Source organism: Microcaecilia unicolor, chromosome 5 (assembly GCF_901765095.1).
Source record: "Microcaecilia unicolor chromosome 5, aMicUni1.1, whole genome shotgun sequence".
Lineage (NCBI taxonomy): Eukaryota > Metazoa > Chordata > Amphibia > Gymnophiona > Siphonopidae > Microcaecilia > Microcaecilia unicolor.
Window position 1 is genome coordinate 343708195 of NC_044035.1, and position 12678 is coordinate 343720872.

Here is a 12678-nt window from a genome sequence, read left to right on the forward strand (position 1 = left end):
CCTTAGGCATGCAATAACACGCCAAAGAAAGAGGGGCTAATGGATCTGAGATTAAGTACCAAGTTTCTGTTTTACTGTTTGTGATGGCATGCCAAATCCAAATGGTTACACTTCTTCAACTGATAATGCTACCTATGGAAGAAGGGACATCCAGTGCAAGGGAAAGAGATTCACTAGTAATTTCATATGCAAAACTCTGTGATTTCTACAGCGTACAAAAAACTACAAACCCCAGATGTATTGAAAATTAGAGATATCAATCTTACAATATAAATGTGAGAGGAAATGCAGACCACAGGGCACTGGTTCCCAAACCTGGTCCTGGAGCACCTACTACTACTACTACTACTACTATTTAGCATTTCTATAGCGCTACAAGGCGTACGCAGCGCTGCACAAACATAGAAGAAAGACAGTCCCTGCTCAAAGAGCTATGTAATAAAAGTGAGCCAAGTATAGGACAATCAAGCCATTGTGACATCACTGATGAGGTTGGCTCTTATTGGTGGACTGAGGCATTATGACATCACAATATTAGCTCTGGTTACGAGACTACTACTACTACTACTTATCACTTCTATAGCACTACAAGGCATACGCAGCGCTGCACAAACATAGAAGAAAGACAGTCCCTGCTCAAAGAGCTTACAATCTAATAGACAAAAAATAAATAAAGTAAGCAAATCAAATCAATTAATGTGAACGGGAAGGAAGAGAGGAGGATAGGTGGAGGCGAGTGGTTACGAGTCAAAAGCACCCCAGCCAGTCAGTTTTTCAGGATACCCACATGCAAATCTATCTCATGAATATTCATTGTGGATAGCCTGAAAACCTGATTGGCTGGGGCGTCTCCAGGACCAGATTTGGGATCCACTGCCCTAGGGTTTAGATATACGACATTATAAATTCTCAACTAAGGTTTGAAGTCGAAACCTTGTTCTATTTTTTTTTTTTTAGTGTTGCTAAGTAACTTATCTTTAATATATTCAACTTTCCAACTCAGTAGGTGTCAGATTTAACAGTTATACATTATTAGTAGACCACTAAATCATTAGAAATGTGTTAATATACTCTATGACTGGCATATTTTATGGAGAGCAACAGGGCAAAGCGCCAAGAATCAAGAATGCTTCTTGTCAAGGTTTAATCCTGTAAACTCTTTCTCTTCCCTCCATAAAATGATTTTGGTCAAAACCTTACCACGGTGTTAGCATTTTTGGGGGGGCTTGTTCACTCCCTTCTTTTTGTAATGATTCTGCTTATTAAGTTGGCCATCGCTAGGTTTAAATGGCAGTTTTATATCAGGGCAGCCTTTTTCTAAAGGGCCGTGCAGCAGGAATAAAACATAATTATACAACTCTCAACAGCACTGCACCACGGATGGAATAATTAACATACAGACTGCTGTGAAAATGCAGACCCTCATGTGTCATTGAGCCTTGTTATCCTGAGATTACACAAAGCTATATTGTGTATGTCTTGTTTTATGTTATACAGCACTGCAGTCTAACATATTACAATGCACCCCTCATCTGTAACTCCATGGTGGAACTTAATTTTCCATTTTACTTTGATGCAAGAACCGCATTTAACAGTTTCTCTTGCTTAAAGCTGCCAATGTTGGACTCAATCATTTCTGTATATGGTAATCCAAAGTTTTTAATGTGTTACTGTACTGGAGTGAGTTGTTTGCCAAATTCCCACACTAGGCATTACCGCTTCTCTCATAAATAACTTTTAAAAGAGTTAAAAGGGGAAAAAATTGTTTTCTCAGGCTATGAATCTTTGTCGCTATCAAACAACCATCTAGGGCCCTAGTTAAGAGAAAATCCCTCATCTTTGCTTAAATAAAAAGAGAGAGAGAGAGTTTGGATTCTGTTCCTGAATAATTTTGCAAGCTTACCCACCCAAAAAACTGCATCGGTTGAGACTACAGTGAATATTTGCAGAGCAAAGGAGGTATGAAATGAAGTTTCCTGCTACACGGTAAATTTTAGCGATTCGGTGTTGATGCCCTGCTGCTCAGAGGTGGAACTGCAGAACTGTCCCCAGTCCTCTTCCCAGTTAAGTGATAACCCACTTTAGGAGGTGCTGCACTTTAAATATTTAGGGGTACTGATACATAGTAACATAGTAGATGACGGCAGAAAAAGACCTGCACGGTCCATCCAGTCTGCCCAACAAGATAACTCATATGTGCTAATTTTGTGTATACCCTACTTTCATTTGTACCTGTGTTCTTCAGGGCACAGACCATATAAATCTGCCCAGCACTATCCCCGCCTCCCAACCACCAGCCCCGCCTCCCACCACCGGCTCTGGCACAGACCGTATAAGTCTGCCCAGCACTATCCCCGCCTCCCAACCACCAGCCCCGCCTCCCACCACCGGCTCTGGCACAGACCGTATAAGTCTGCCCAGCACTATCCCTGCCTCCCAACCACCAACCCCGCCTCCCACCACCGGCTCTGGCACAGACTGTATAAGTCTGCCCAGCACTATCCCTGCCTCCCACCACTGGCTCTGGCACAGACCGTATAAGTCTGCCCAGCACTATCCCTGCCTCCTAACCACCAGTCCCGCTTCCCACCACCGGCTCTGGCACTGACCATATAAGGGTACTGATACATAATAACTTAGCTTCTCTCTATGTCTATAATTATACCCTCTTGCTCCTTAAAACAAAAGCTGATCTGTTAATTGGAAGGACGTCACCGTGAGATGTTCAGACTCTTGAAACTTATGTTTCCAGTAGTACAGTCTGGCCGACTGCGGCCAGAGGTTCGGGTCCTGCTTCAGGGTCTGTGGTCACTGCAACTGTTTCTCTCCTGCTTCTTTGCAATTGTAGAATAAGGGATTCCTAGATTTAGGCCCAGGTATTTACACCACATTTTCGTTGGTGCAAATGGACATCCCTAAATTTAAGCACAACTTCGGCGACTTAAGCGGGGGGGGGGGGGGGGTCCTTTTATAGAATCTATCCCAAAATGGTTTTTTTTTTCCTCTAGCTTGTCAATCTGAAAATGACACAAAAAAAGAAATCATTATACCCAACTGGCAAGAAACTTCTAATTTGCTAAGTAAAAAATACAAGGAGGAAAAAGGATTTCAGTGGCATAGATAAGTACCCGGAGAAACAAATGTTAATTGTACTTTAATATATCAAGAAGAAAAAAATTGTTACAAAATTAAAGTAATGTTGTATTAAGTACAGGAGTTTTTTTTTTTTTTTAGGACTGATGATGAAGTAGGGTGGGTCATTAGTCCAAGTCTCATATCAGACGTGATCTAAGCCACTGAAGTCCTTTTTCCTCTTTGTATTTTTATTTATTTATTTATTTTATTTTTGTTACATTTGTACCCCGCGCTTTCCCACTCATGGCAGGCTCAATGCAGCTTACATGGGGCAATGGAGGGTTAAGTGACTTGCCCAGAGTCACAAGGAGCTGCCTGTGCCTGAAGTGGGAATCAAACTCAGTTCCCCAGGACCAGAGTCCACCACCCTAACCACTAGGCCACTCCTCCACTGTTGCTACTATTTGAGATTCTACATGGAATGTTGCTATTCCATGTAGAAGTCGGCCCTTGCAGATCACCAATGTGGCCGCGCAGGCTTCTACATGGAATGTTGCTAGTGGAATAGCAACATTCCATGTAGAATCTCCAATAGTAGCAACATTCCATGTAGAATCTCCAATAGTATCTATTTTATTTTTGTTACATTTGTACCCTGCGCTTTCCCACTCATGGCAGGCTCAATGCGGCTTACATGGGGCAATGGAGGGTTAAGTGACTTGCCCAGAGTCACAAGGAGCTGCCTGTGCCTGAAGTGGGAATCGAACTCAGTTCCTCAGGACCAAAGTCCACCACCCTAACCACTAGGCCACTCCTCCACAAATTAGAAGCTACTTGCCAGTTGGGTATAGTGGTATTTTTGAAGAAGCAAGTGAAGCCAGTGAAGGGAGTTGTGCTACGCTGATGAGAAAAGAAATTCAAATGTTGGTTCTGTGCCCTTCTCAAACAATTGTACACCCCTGGCACTGTCCTTACAGGAAATAAGATTGTATCCCCTTGTGGAATAGGAACAGGAAACACTTAAAAGGTAACGGTGTAGCCATTTTTTGACCTAGCTGAGAAACCTTTGATGTTGGAAGAAGTTGTACTGAATATGCAACTTATGTAAAGAAAAAGGAAAAATAAAGATTGGTTTAACAAGTTAATAGACATCCTTCTACTTTTCTTTGTTTTTTTTTTCTAGTGCAATTTGACGACTGCCAGGGGAATGAAAAATTGTTCTTTGAAGTTTCTAATCCAAACTTTAAGGTGGAACCTGATGGCTCTGTCGTTGCAATGAAAAATGTAACGGAAGCCGGCCGGGCGTTATTCATCCACGCGCACTCTGCCCATGCTGAAGACATGGCAGAAGTGAAGCTCATCGGAGGGAAGACGAGGCATAACTCTCTAAAGGTAACACGTGTCAAAGCATAGAATGGCGCATCAAAAGCACCATTACTGCAAGAGTGTGCAAATCCAGCCTTGGGGGCAATAAACCCATTTTCAAAAATAATCAAAATGTGTAACACGTACAGTATCTGATTTTGCGTACGTGCCGATATGTGTTTAACAAAGGTCCTTTTGCATCTATCCTGAAAGACAGATGTGTTTGCCAACCTGGAGGAATGGATTTGCATAGTCTTTTGTTAATACTAAGGATCTATTAATATTGGTTCTAATTCTCCTTGCTGAAGACTCATATGGACCAAAATGGAATAATTTATTTTGCAAAGTAAAACGTGCGGATGCTTTCAGGTACCAAATTAGGTCCAATGTGTTAAAGGATTATTCTCACTTTGTGTCTGGGAAAAAGTGCTGAACAAACTTGGAGGACGATATGATCAAATGTGATATTGCAGAACACAATAAAAGGAACATTTTGAGTGCCTGCTCCAGATTGGTACCACTGAAAGGTACTGAGGGAGTTGGCTAATCTGGGAGATCCCGGTGGTAGATGTTCTTCAGAACTGGAGGGAAATATAAATCTGAGGGTGGAGTGGTGCCAGGTGCCTTCCTTCCACAGGAAAGTCCAGAGATGTAGGAGATAAGAGCAGGCTTCCCACCCAGAGCACAGTGAGGATCTTGCGTCTTCTCTAACCCAGAGGTCGAGGAGAAGGAAAGAACAAGGCACGAGGCCTGTTTCTGAATAGAGGAGAGTGAGGAACCAAAGGATTAAGCTAAAACCTTGGCTTAACAACCCAGGAGCACAAACCTCCCAGTTCTATAAACAACAGTAAAAAAGCTTTCAAACAGGTAGAAAAAGCGACGGCCAAAGCCAGAAGGATGCTTGGGTGTATCAGGGGCGTATCTGGACTCTGGCGGTAGGGGGGGCCAGAGCCAGAGGGAGGAGGCACATTTTACCCCCCCCCCCCGGCGCCACTGATCCCCCCCCCGCCATTTCCGGACCCCCCCCCGCCACTGCCAGACCCCCCCCTCGCCACCAATGACACTCTCCACCCCCTCCCGCCACCGCCAACCCTCCCCCGCTGCTGTCACTTACCTTTGCTGGCGGGGGACCCCAACCCCCCCGCCAGCCGAGGTCCTCTCTTCCATGCAGACTGCAAGTTGCAATGCTTCCTGTTCTTCGGAGTCTGACGTCCTGCACGTACAACGCGCAGGACGTCAGACTGAGTTCCAAATTCTGAGTCTGACGTTCTGCACGTTGTACGTGCAGGACATCAGACTCAGAAGAACAGGAAGCGTTGCAACTTGCATCCTGCACGGAAGAGAGGTCTTCGGCTGGCGGGGGCTTGGGGTCCCCCGCCAGCAAAGATCGGCGACGGGTTGGTGGCGGGCATGCGGGAGTGAGGGGGAGGTGGAGAGGGTCGATGGTAGGGGGGTCCAGGGCGAAATCTGCGGGGGCCCAGGCCCCTGTGACCCCACGCAGATACGCCCCTGGGGTGCATAAAGAGAGGCATGACCAGCAGGAAAAAGGAGGTGATAGTGCCGTTGTATAAGTCTCTGGTGAGGCCCCATTTGGAGTACTTCGTGCAGTTCTGGAGACCGCACCTACGGAAAGATATAAACAGGATGGAGTCGGTCCAGAGGGCGGCTACGAAATTAGTAAGCGGTCTTGAATGCAGAAATTATAGGGACAGGCTTATGAACCTCAATATGTGTACGCTGGAAGAGAGGAGGGAGAGAGGAGACATGATAGAGACGTTTAAATATCTCGAGGGCATTTATGTACAGGAAGAGAGCCTTTTCCAAATGAAGGAGAGCTCTGGAATGAGGGGGCATATGACAAAGTTAAGAGGGAATAAGCTAAGGAGTAACCTTCTGCTCAGTGTGCTGCTGTGGCTAGGAAAGTGAATAGAATGTTGGGTATTATCAGGAAAGGTATGGAAAACAGGTGTGAGGATGTTATAATGCCGTTGTATCGCTCCATGGTGCGACCGCACCCTGAGTATTGTGTTCAATTCTGGTCGCCGCATCTCAAGAAAGATATAGTAGAATTGGAAAAGGTGCGGCGAAGGGCGACTAAAATGATAGCGGGGATGGGACGACTTCCCTATGAAGAAAGACTAAGGAGGCTAGGGCTTTTCAGCTTGGAGAAGAGACGGCTGAGGGGAGACATGATAGAGGTATATAAAATAATGAGTGGAGTGGAACAGGTGGATGTGAAGCTTCTGTTCACGCTTTCCAAAAATACTAGGACTAGGGGGCATGTGATGAAACTACAGTGTAATAAATTTAAAATAAATCGGAGAAACTTTTTCTTTACCCAACGCGTAATTAAACTCTGGAATTCGTTGCTGGAGAACGTGGTGAAGGCGGTTAGCTTGGCAGAGTTTTAAAAGGGGTTAGATGGTTTCCTAAAGGACAAATCCATAAACCACTACTAAATGGACCTGGGTAAAATCCACAATTCCAGGAATAACATGTATAGAATGTTTGTACGTTTGTGAAGCTCGCCAGGTGCCTTTGGCCTGGATTGGCCACTGTCGTGGACAGGATGCTGGGCTTGATGGACCCTTGGTCTTTTCCCAGTGTGGCATTACTTATGTAAGGAAGTATTATTTCACAGAAAGGGTGGTGGAGGTGTGGAATGGCCTCCCGGTGGAGGTGGTGGAGTCGAGAACTGTTGCAGAATTTAAAAAGGCATGGGATAAGCATGTGGTATCGCTTAGGAACAGGAAGAATTAGGGGTTACAGAGGATGGGCAGACTGGATGGGTCATATGGCCTCTATCTGCCGTCATGTTTCTATGTTTCTAATTGGGCCTGCATAGGTCATTTACATGCATAACAAAATTATTGGTGTTAAGTACCAATAACTGGTGTCGACAAGCTTTAATTAGCACTAATATGTAGTTAACCTACGTAAATGACTTACACCACTATTCTGTAAAACTAGCACCTAATTTCTATAGCACACAACTCCAAGGGGGGGCATGACTGTGGGAGGGGTGTGGGTGGGTCAGGGAGTGCCAAGCAACTAGGCCCTGATTCTCAGATGCTCAGAAGCAAATATGGGTGCTAGAGGCCTTCAGCGCTGGAGTAGCGCCCGCATTTGCTAGCACTGGATGCTCAGAGGGCTCCAGCTTGGGTATTAATGAGTGCCACAGAGGCACTAATTTAAATTGCATGTAAATTAGATAATTAGTGATGCACCCGGACACTCAAAGAAGAGCACCCTTAACAAGGGCGTCCATACTGCTGGGAACCTAACGCCAGCTCGAATTTGATGTTTGGTGGTACCGCCTGACATATCTTAGTTCAATTGTGTATTACATTGTATCAATCTTCATTATTACAATAGTGTTTCTGTGGTTGATCGGGCTCCTGATGAAGGCACGCCAGCCGAAACATGGCTGTGTCGAGCCTTTTGACAAGTGGCTCACAGTACTTTGGAAGCAATAAAGACTTAATCATTTGATATAGCTTGGCTTCCTTTTCTTTTTTTTGTTCCCTCACCCTTGGCAAGTGGAATCAGAACCGTGAGTACGTTTGAAACTTTTTGCCACTATTTTATTTATTTATTTGTTACATTTGTACCCCACATTTTCCCACCTATTTGCAGGCTCAATGTGGCTTACATAATACCGTAAAAGCGTTCACCAGTCGTTAGATAACAAATATAGGTTGTATAGTGGTCGAATGAGGTAGGTGTGTGTCTACAATTTTGTGGACTATGGGTTTTATTATGTTTATTGCCCTTTTGTTATATGTGTTTGTTCACCTGGGGAATGCCCATTGAGAAGGAGATCCTGTAACAATGTGCCTATAATTTAGGCTCAAGCAATTAACTTAACCTCAGCCACAAAGCTGATGTAAATGCTCACATTTAAATTGCTAACCTACGCATTTAAATTATGGTATTCGGTAATTTACTGTTGGGGAACTTGCTTTTGAGATTGGAGGATAGCTTGTTTCTGTGGTGGGAGATTGTTTTTAAGTTTGGATGATTCAATTTTATGCGTTATGTATAAGTGGTACGCAAAGTTTAGAACACTGAGAAATGGGGATGTAAAGTGCCTCAATTTACTTGCAAGATAGGCTGTATATGAATTTAATAAATGATAAATGATGTTAAAGTTAGGACATTACATAAGTACATAAGTATTGCCATACTGGGAAAGACCAAAGGTCCATCAAGCCCAGCATCCTGTTTCCAACAGTGGCCAATCTAGGTCACAAATACCTGGCAAGATCCCAAAAAAGTACAAAACATTTTATACTGCTTATAGTGGATTTTCCCCAAGTCCATTTAATAACGGTCTATGGACTTTTCCTTTAGGAAGCCGTCCAAACCTTTTTTAAACCGCCTTTACCACATTCTCTGGCAACGAATTCCAGAGTTTAAATACACGTTGAGTGAAGAAACATTTTCTCCGATTCGTTTTAAATTTACTACATTGTAGCTTCATCGCATGCCCCCTAGTCCTAGTATTTTTGGAAAGTGTGAACAGACGCTTTACATCTGCCTGTTCAACTCCACTCATTATTTTATAGACCTCTATCGTATCTCCCCTCAGCCACCTTTTCTCCAAGCTGAAGAGCCCTAGCCACTGACATTGGACTAGAGCTTCACAATCTTCTACCTGTTTAATGGAAAGTCTCTAGGGCTCTTGAGGAACATCACCAGAAGCAGAAGCAAGTGGTTATCGCGAAGTGTATGCGCACGTTTCTGGGTGCACAGTGAAAGGGGTTCAGTACAGAAGTTAACTTTTGCGTACGCATGGGCGCACATATATTAAAAGGGATGGTAGTGAGTCCATATACAGAAGTTTTTAAAGTATGCACAACGTGAGAAATTCAGCATCGGGTCTGAGGCAGAGGATTTTAATGCTTTTGGGATTTAATGCAAGATTTTTTTTTCTATGACTCTAAAAAGTGCCTGAAATTTTAAAAGACAGAATGGGAGGTAACAGCTCTGAGTGTATTTCTGAAGAAAACAAAGGTGTCTGCACATATGTTTGCATGAACCAGAATGATGTTCTGTGACTAAATTAGCCTTGCAAAAATGTTATGTGCAAGACTTTTTTGTGAGACTAATATTCATGTGAGGCTAATATGTATGCACAGTACAACATTCCCAATAATTCATTCACATGTCTACCAGCAGATAGAACGTGGTACATTTTTTCCCAACCATCATTAGACTTGGCCAAAAATTATTTACACAAATATGCTTCTTCTCAGTGTTTACTTGATTCCTGTCCCAGCTACCTTCTAAAATCAGCACCTGACCTATTCATTCAGGTGCCCTTTTACTAAGCCGCGTTTGCGCCTACACGCGTCCTACGTGCACCAATTTGGAGTTACAGCCCGGCTACCGCATGGCCCGGGCGGTAATTTCATTTTTTGAACCCGGTGGTAATTGTCATTCTACATGCATAGACGATTACTGCAGAGTTACCACATGAGACCTTACCGCTATGTCAATGGGCGGCGGTAAAGTCTCGGACCCAAAATGGACGCGTGCCAATTTCTATTTTGCCGAACGTCTATTTTCAGCAGAAATTTTAAAAAGGCCTTTTTTCACTGAAAAATGGATCTGCACACGCCCAAAACACGCGCCTACACTGGCGCAGCCCATTTTTCAACGCACCTTAGTAAAAGTACCCTTCAATGCCTACAGTCAAATCTCTTCTTTATGTTATCCAGAGGTATTTTCCCCTCAAACAATGGTAAAATAACCCAAAGTTGTCTGGAATAATGTGGGGTACAAATGTCATTAAAAAATAAATAAGCATTTTCCTCAGAAATATTTCCTCAATTATTACTTTAAAAGGAGTGAAGCCTGTGAAAACTGGGATTAATTTAATCAGTGGGATTTGAATTAGAGACTTAAGTATATGTATTGTTATATAACTTCTGGTTTTTAAAAGAGAAAAAATGTAATCAGATGTATTATTTCTAACTAATATTGGACAATAAGTATGTTTTCAATGAAATGATTTGACTATACACCGTATTGGCCTTGAAGAAGCCAACCAGATGATCAATGTGGAATAATGAATTAGACGAGTAATATCTGGGGATAATCAGGTTAATACCACGTTTTTTTTTGTCTGTTTACTGTTTAATTACATAGTAAACATAGTAGATGACGGCAGAAAAAGACCTGCACGGTCCATCCAGTCTGCCCAAGAAGATAAATTCATATGTGCTACTTTTTTTTATTTGTACTGTCCTCTTCAGTGCACAGACTGTATAAGTCTGCCCAGCACTATCCCTGCCTCCCACCACTGGCTCTGGCACAGACCGTATAAGTCTGCCCAGCAATATCCCCGCCGCCCAACCACCAGCCCCGGCACAGACCGTATAAGTCTGCCCAGCACTAGTCCCGCCTCCCAACCACCAGCCCTGGCACAGACCGTATAAGTCTGCCCAGCACTAGTCCCGCCTCCCAACCACCAGCCCCAGCACAGACCGTATATGTCTGCCCAGCACTAGCCCCGCCTCCCAACCACCAGCTCTGCCACCCATTCTAGGCTAAGCTCCTGAGGATCCCTTCCTTCTGCACAGGATTCCTTTATGTTTATCCCACGCATGTTTGAATTCCGTTACCGTTTTCATCTCCACCACCTCCCGCGGGAGGGCATTCCAAGCATCCACCACCCTCTCTGTGAAAAAATACTTCCTGACATTCTTCTTGAGTCTGCCCCCCTTCAATCTCATTTCATGCCCTCTCGTTCTACCACCTTCCCATCTCCGGAAAAGGTTTGTTTGCAGATTAATACCTTTCAAATATTTGAACGTCTGTATCTCTTTGTCTTGTTTCACTCTCCCTATTTAGTGGTCTAAGGAAGAGAATAGAGTTACCTGACTGAAATAATTCCTACATATTACTTTCTCTGTATTTCCAGCAAGTTGTTTTATCGCTTGTAAAAATTTAAATGGCTATAAGTAAAATAAATAAATAAATAAATAAATAAGCAAATCTATTCCAATTCATGTGCAGATAATGTGCTGGCATTTTCATTTTCTTCATCCTTGCGCGCACTGAAATTGCCCTTACCGCAGAACTTTTCTGTGCATGTGTCTGGCAGGCTTTCCCTGATCAGCGCACAAGTTCTGCGTGCTTTGAGTTTGCATCTCATTGGCTTGCTGCATCGGTGTGGAATATTTTTTTGTAATGTCACAATAGAAATTGCGTGCTCAGCTATTTGCGCGTCCTCACCCATGTAGCTCTCTGCATTGACCCCTCTGTTATTCATACCACTGAAATGGCTACTGTTAATCAGTGAATAAGTGATTTCACGACCTTCTACCTATGTCAGCATCTAATGCAATGTCCTTGTTTCTGTGCTGCTTATCAAGTGAAATGTTTCTATCGATGGATCTTCTTTGTGGCAAGGTGACTGCTAGTTATTTCAGAAGCTCTATTCTTGTTTTGGATGTCTGTAAAGTGGCATTTAGACATCCATATTGCATAGATTTTTACAAAGGTAGGATATGGATGTTTAACACTGCAGCAGTGGCGTAGCTACGTGGGGTCACGGGGGCCTGGGCCCCCTAAACTTTTCTCTGGGCCCCTGGTTTTGCTGGTGGGGGTCATCAACCCCCCGCCAGCTGAAGCCTTGGCCAGCGCCGGTCTCCAGCGCCGCCGCGTTGCCTGCCCTGCTCTTTCTTCCCCCTCACGTCCTGCATGCGCCTTTTAGTGAAACTGAGCATGCTCAGTTTCACTAAAAGGAGCATACAGGATGTGAGGGGGAAGACAGAGCAGGGCAGGCAACGCAGCGGTGCTGGAGAAGGCTTTAGCTGGCGGGGGTTGGGGACCCCCGCCCGCCAAGATATTTGCTGCAGCATTGGTTGGGGAGGGAGCGGCAGGGCTGCAGGGGGGGGAGCGGCGAGGTGACGGGGCAGCGAGGCGGCGGAGGAAGGGCAAAGGCAGGGTGGCAGACCAAAATTGCCCCCCACACACACACCTCGGGCTCTGGCCCCCTCCCACCGTGAGGTCTGGCTACGCCCCTGTACTGCAGTATGTCCATATGGCAAGAAGGTGTGGTCTGAGTGGGTTTTGGGCAGGATTAAGGAGGGCCCAAAATATGGACATGCAATTCTGATCACAGAAGGGGAAGGGACATCCAAGTCTAAAAAGATGGATGTTATTATGCCTGGTACTTGTCACATCCTAATTATAGTACTGAAAGGATTAAGGTCTGACACCTCCTTA

The 12678-nt window shown here is 44.3% G+C and overlaps 1 protein-coding gene across 1 annotated transcript in view; it reads left to right on the forward strand.

Moving 5' to 3' along the window:
* LOC115471367 (cadherin-13-like) overlaps nt 1-12678 on the forward strand; it is a 1126129-nt gene that overhangs the window by 254712 nt on the left and 858739 nt on the right. Inside the window, exon 3 of the mRNA XM_030205064.1 lies at nt 4259-4467. Within this exon, the coding sequence (XP_030060924.1) occupies nt 4259-4467 (209 nt within the window). The remainder of the gene's footprint in view (nt 1-4258; nt 4468-12678) is intronic.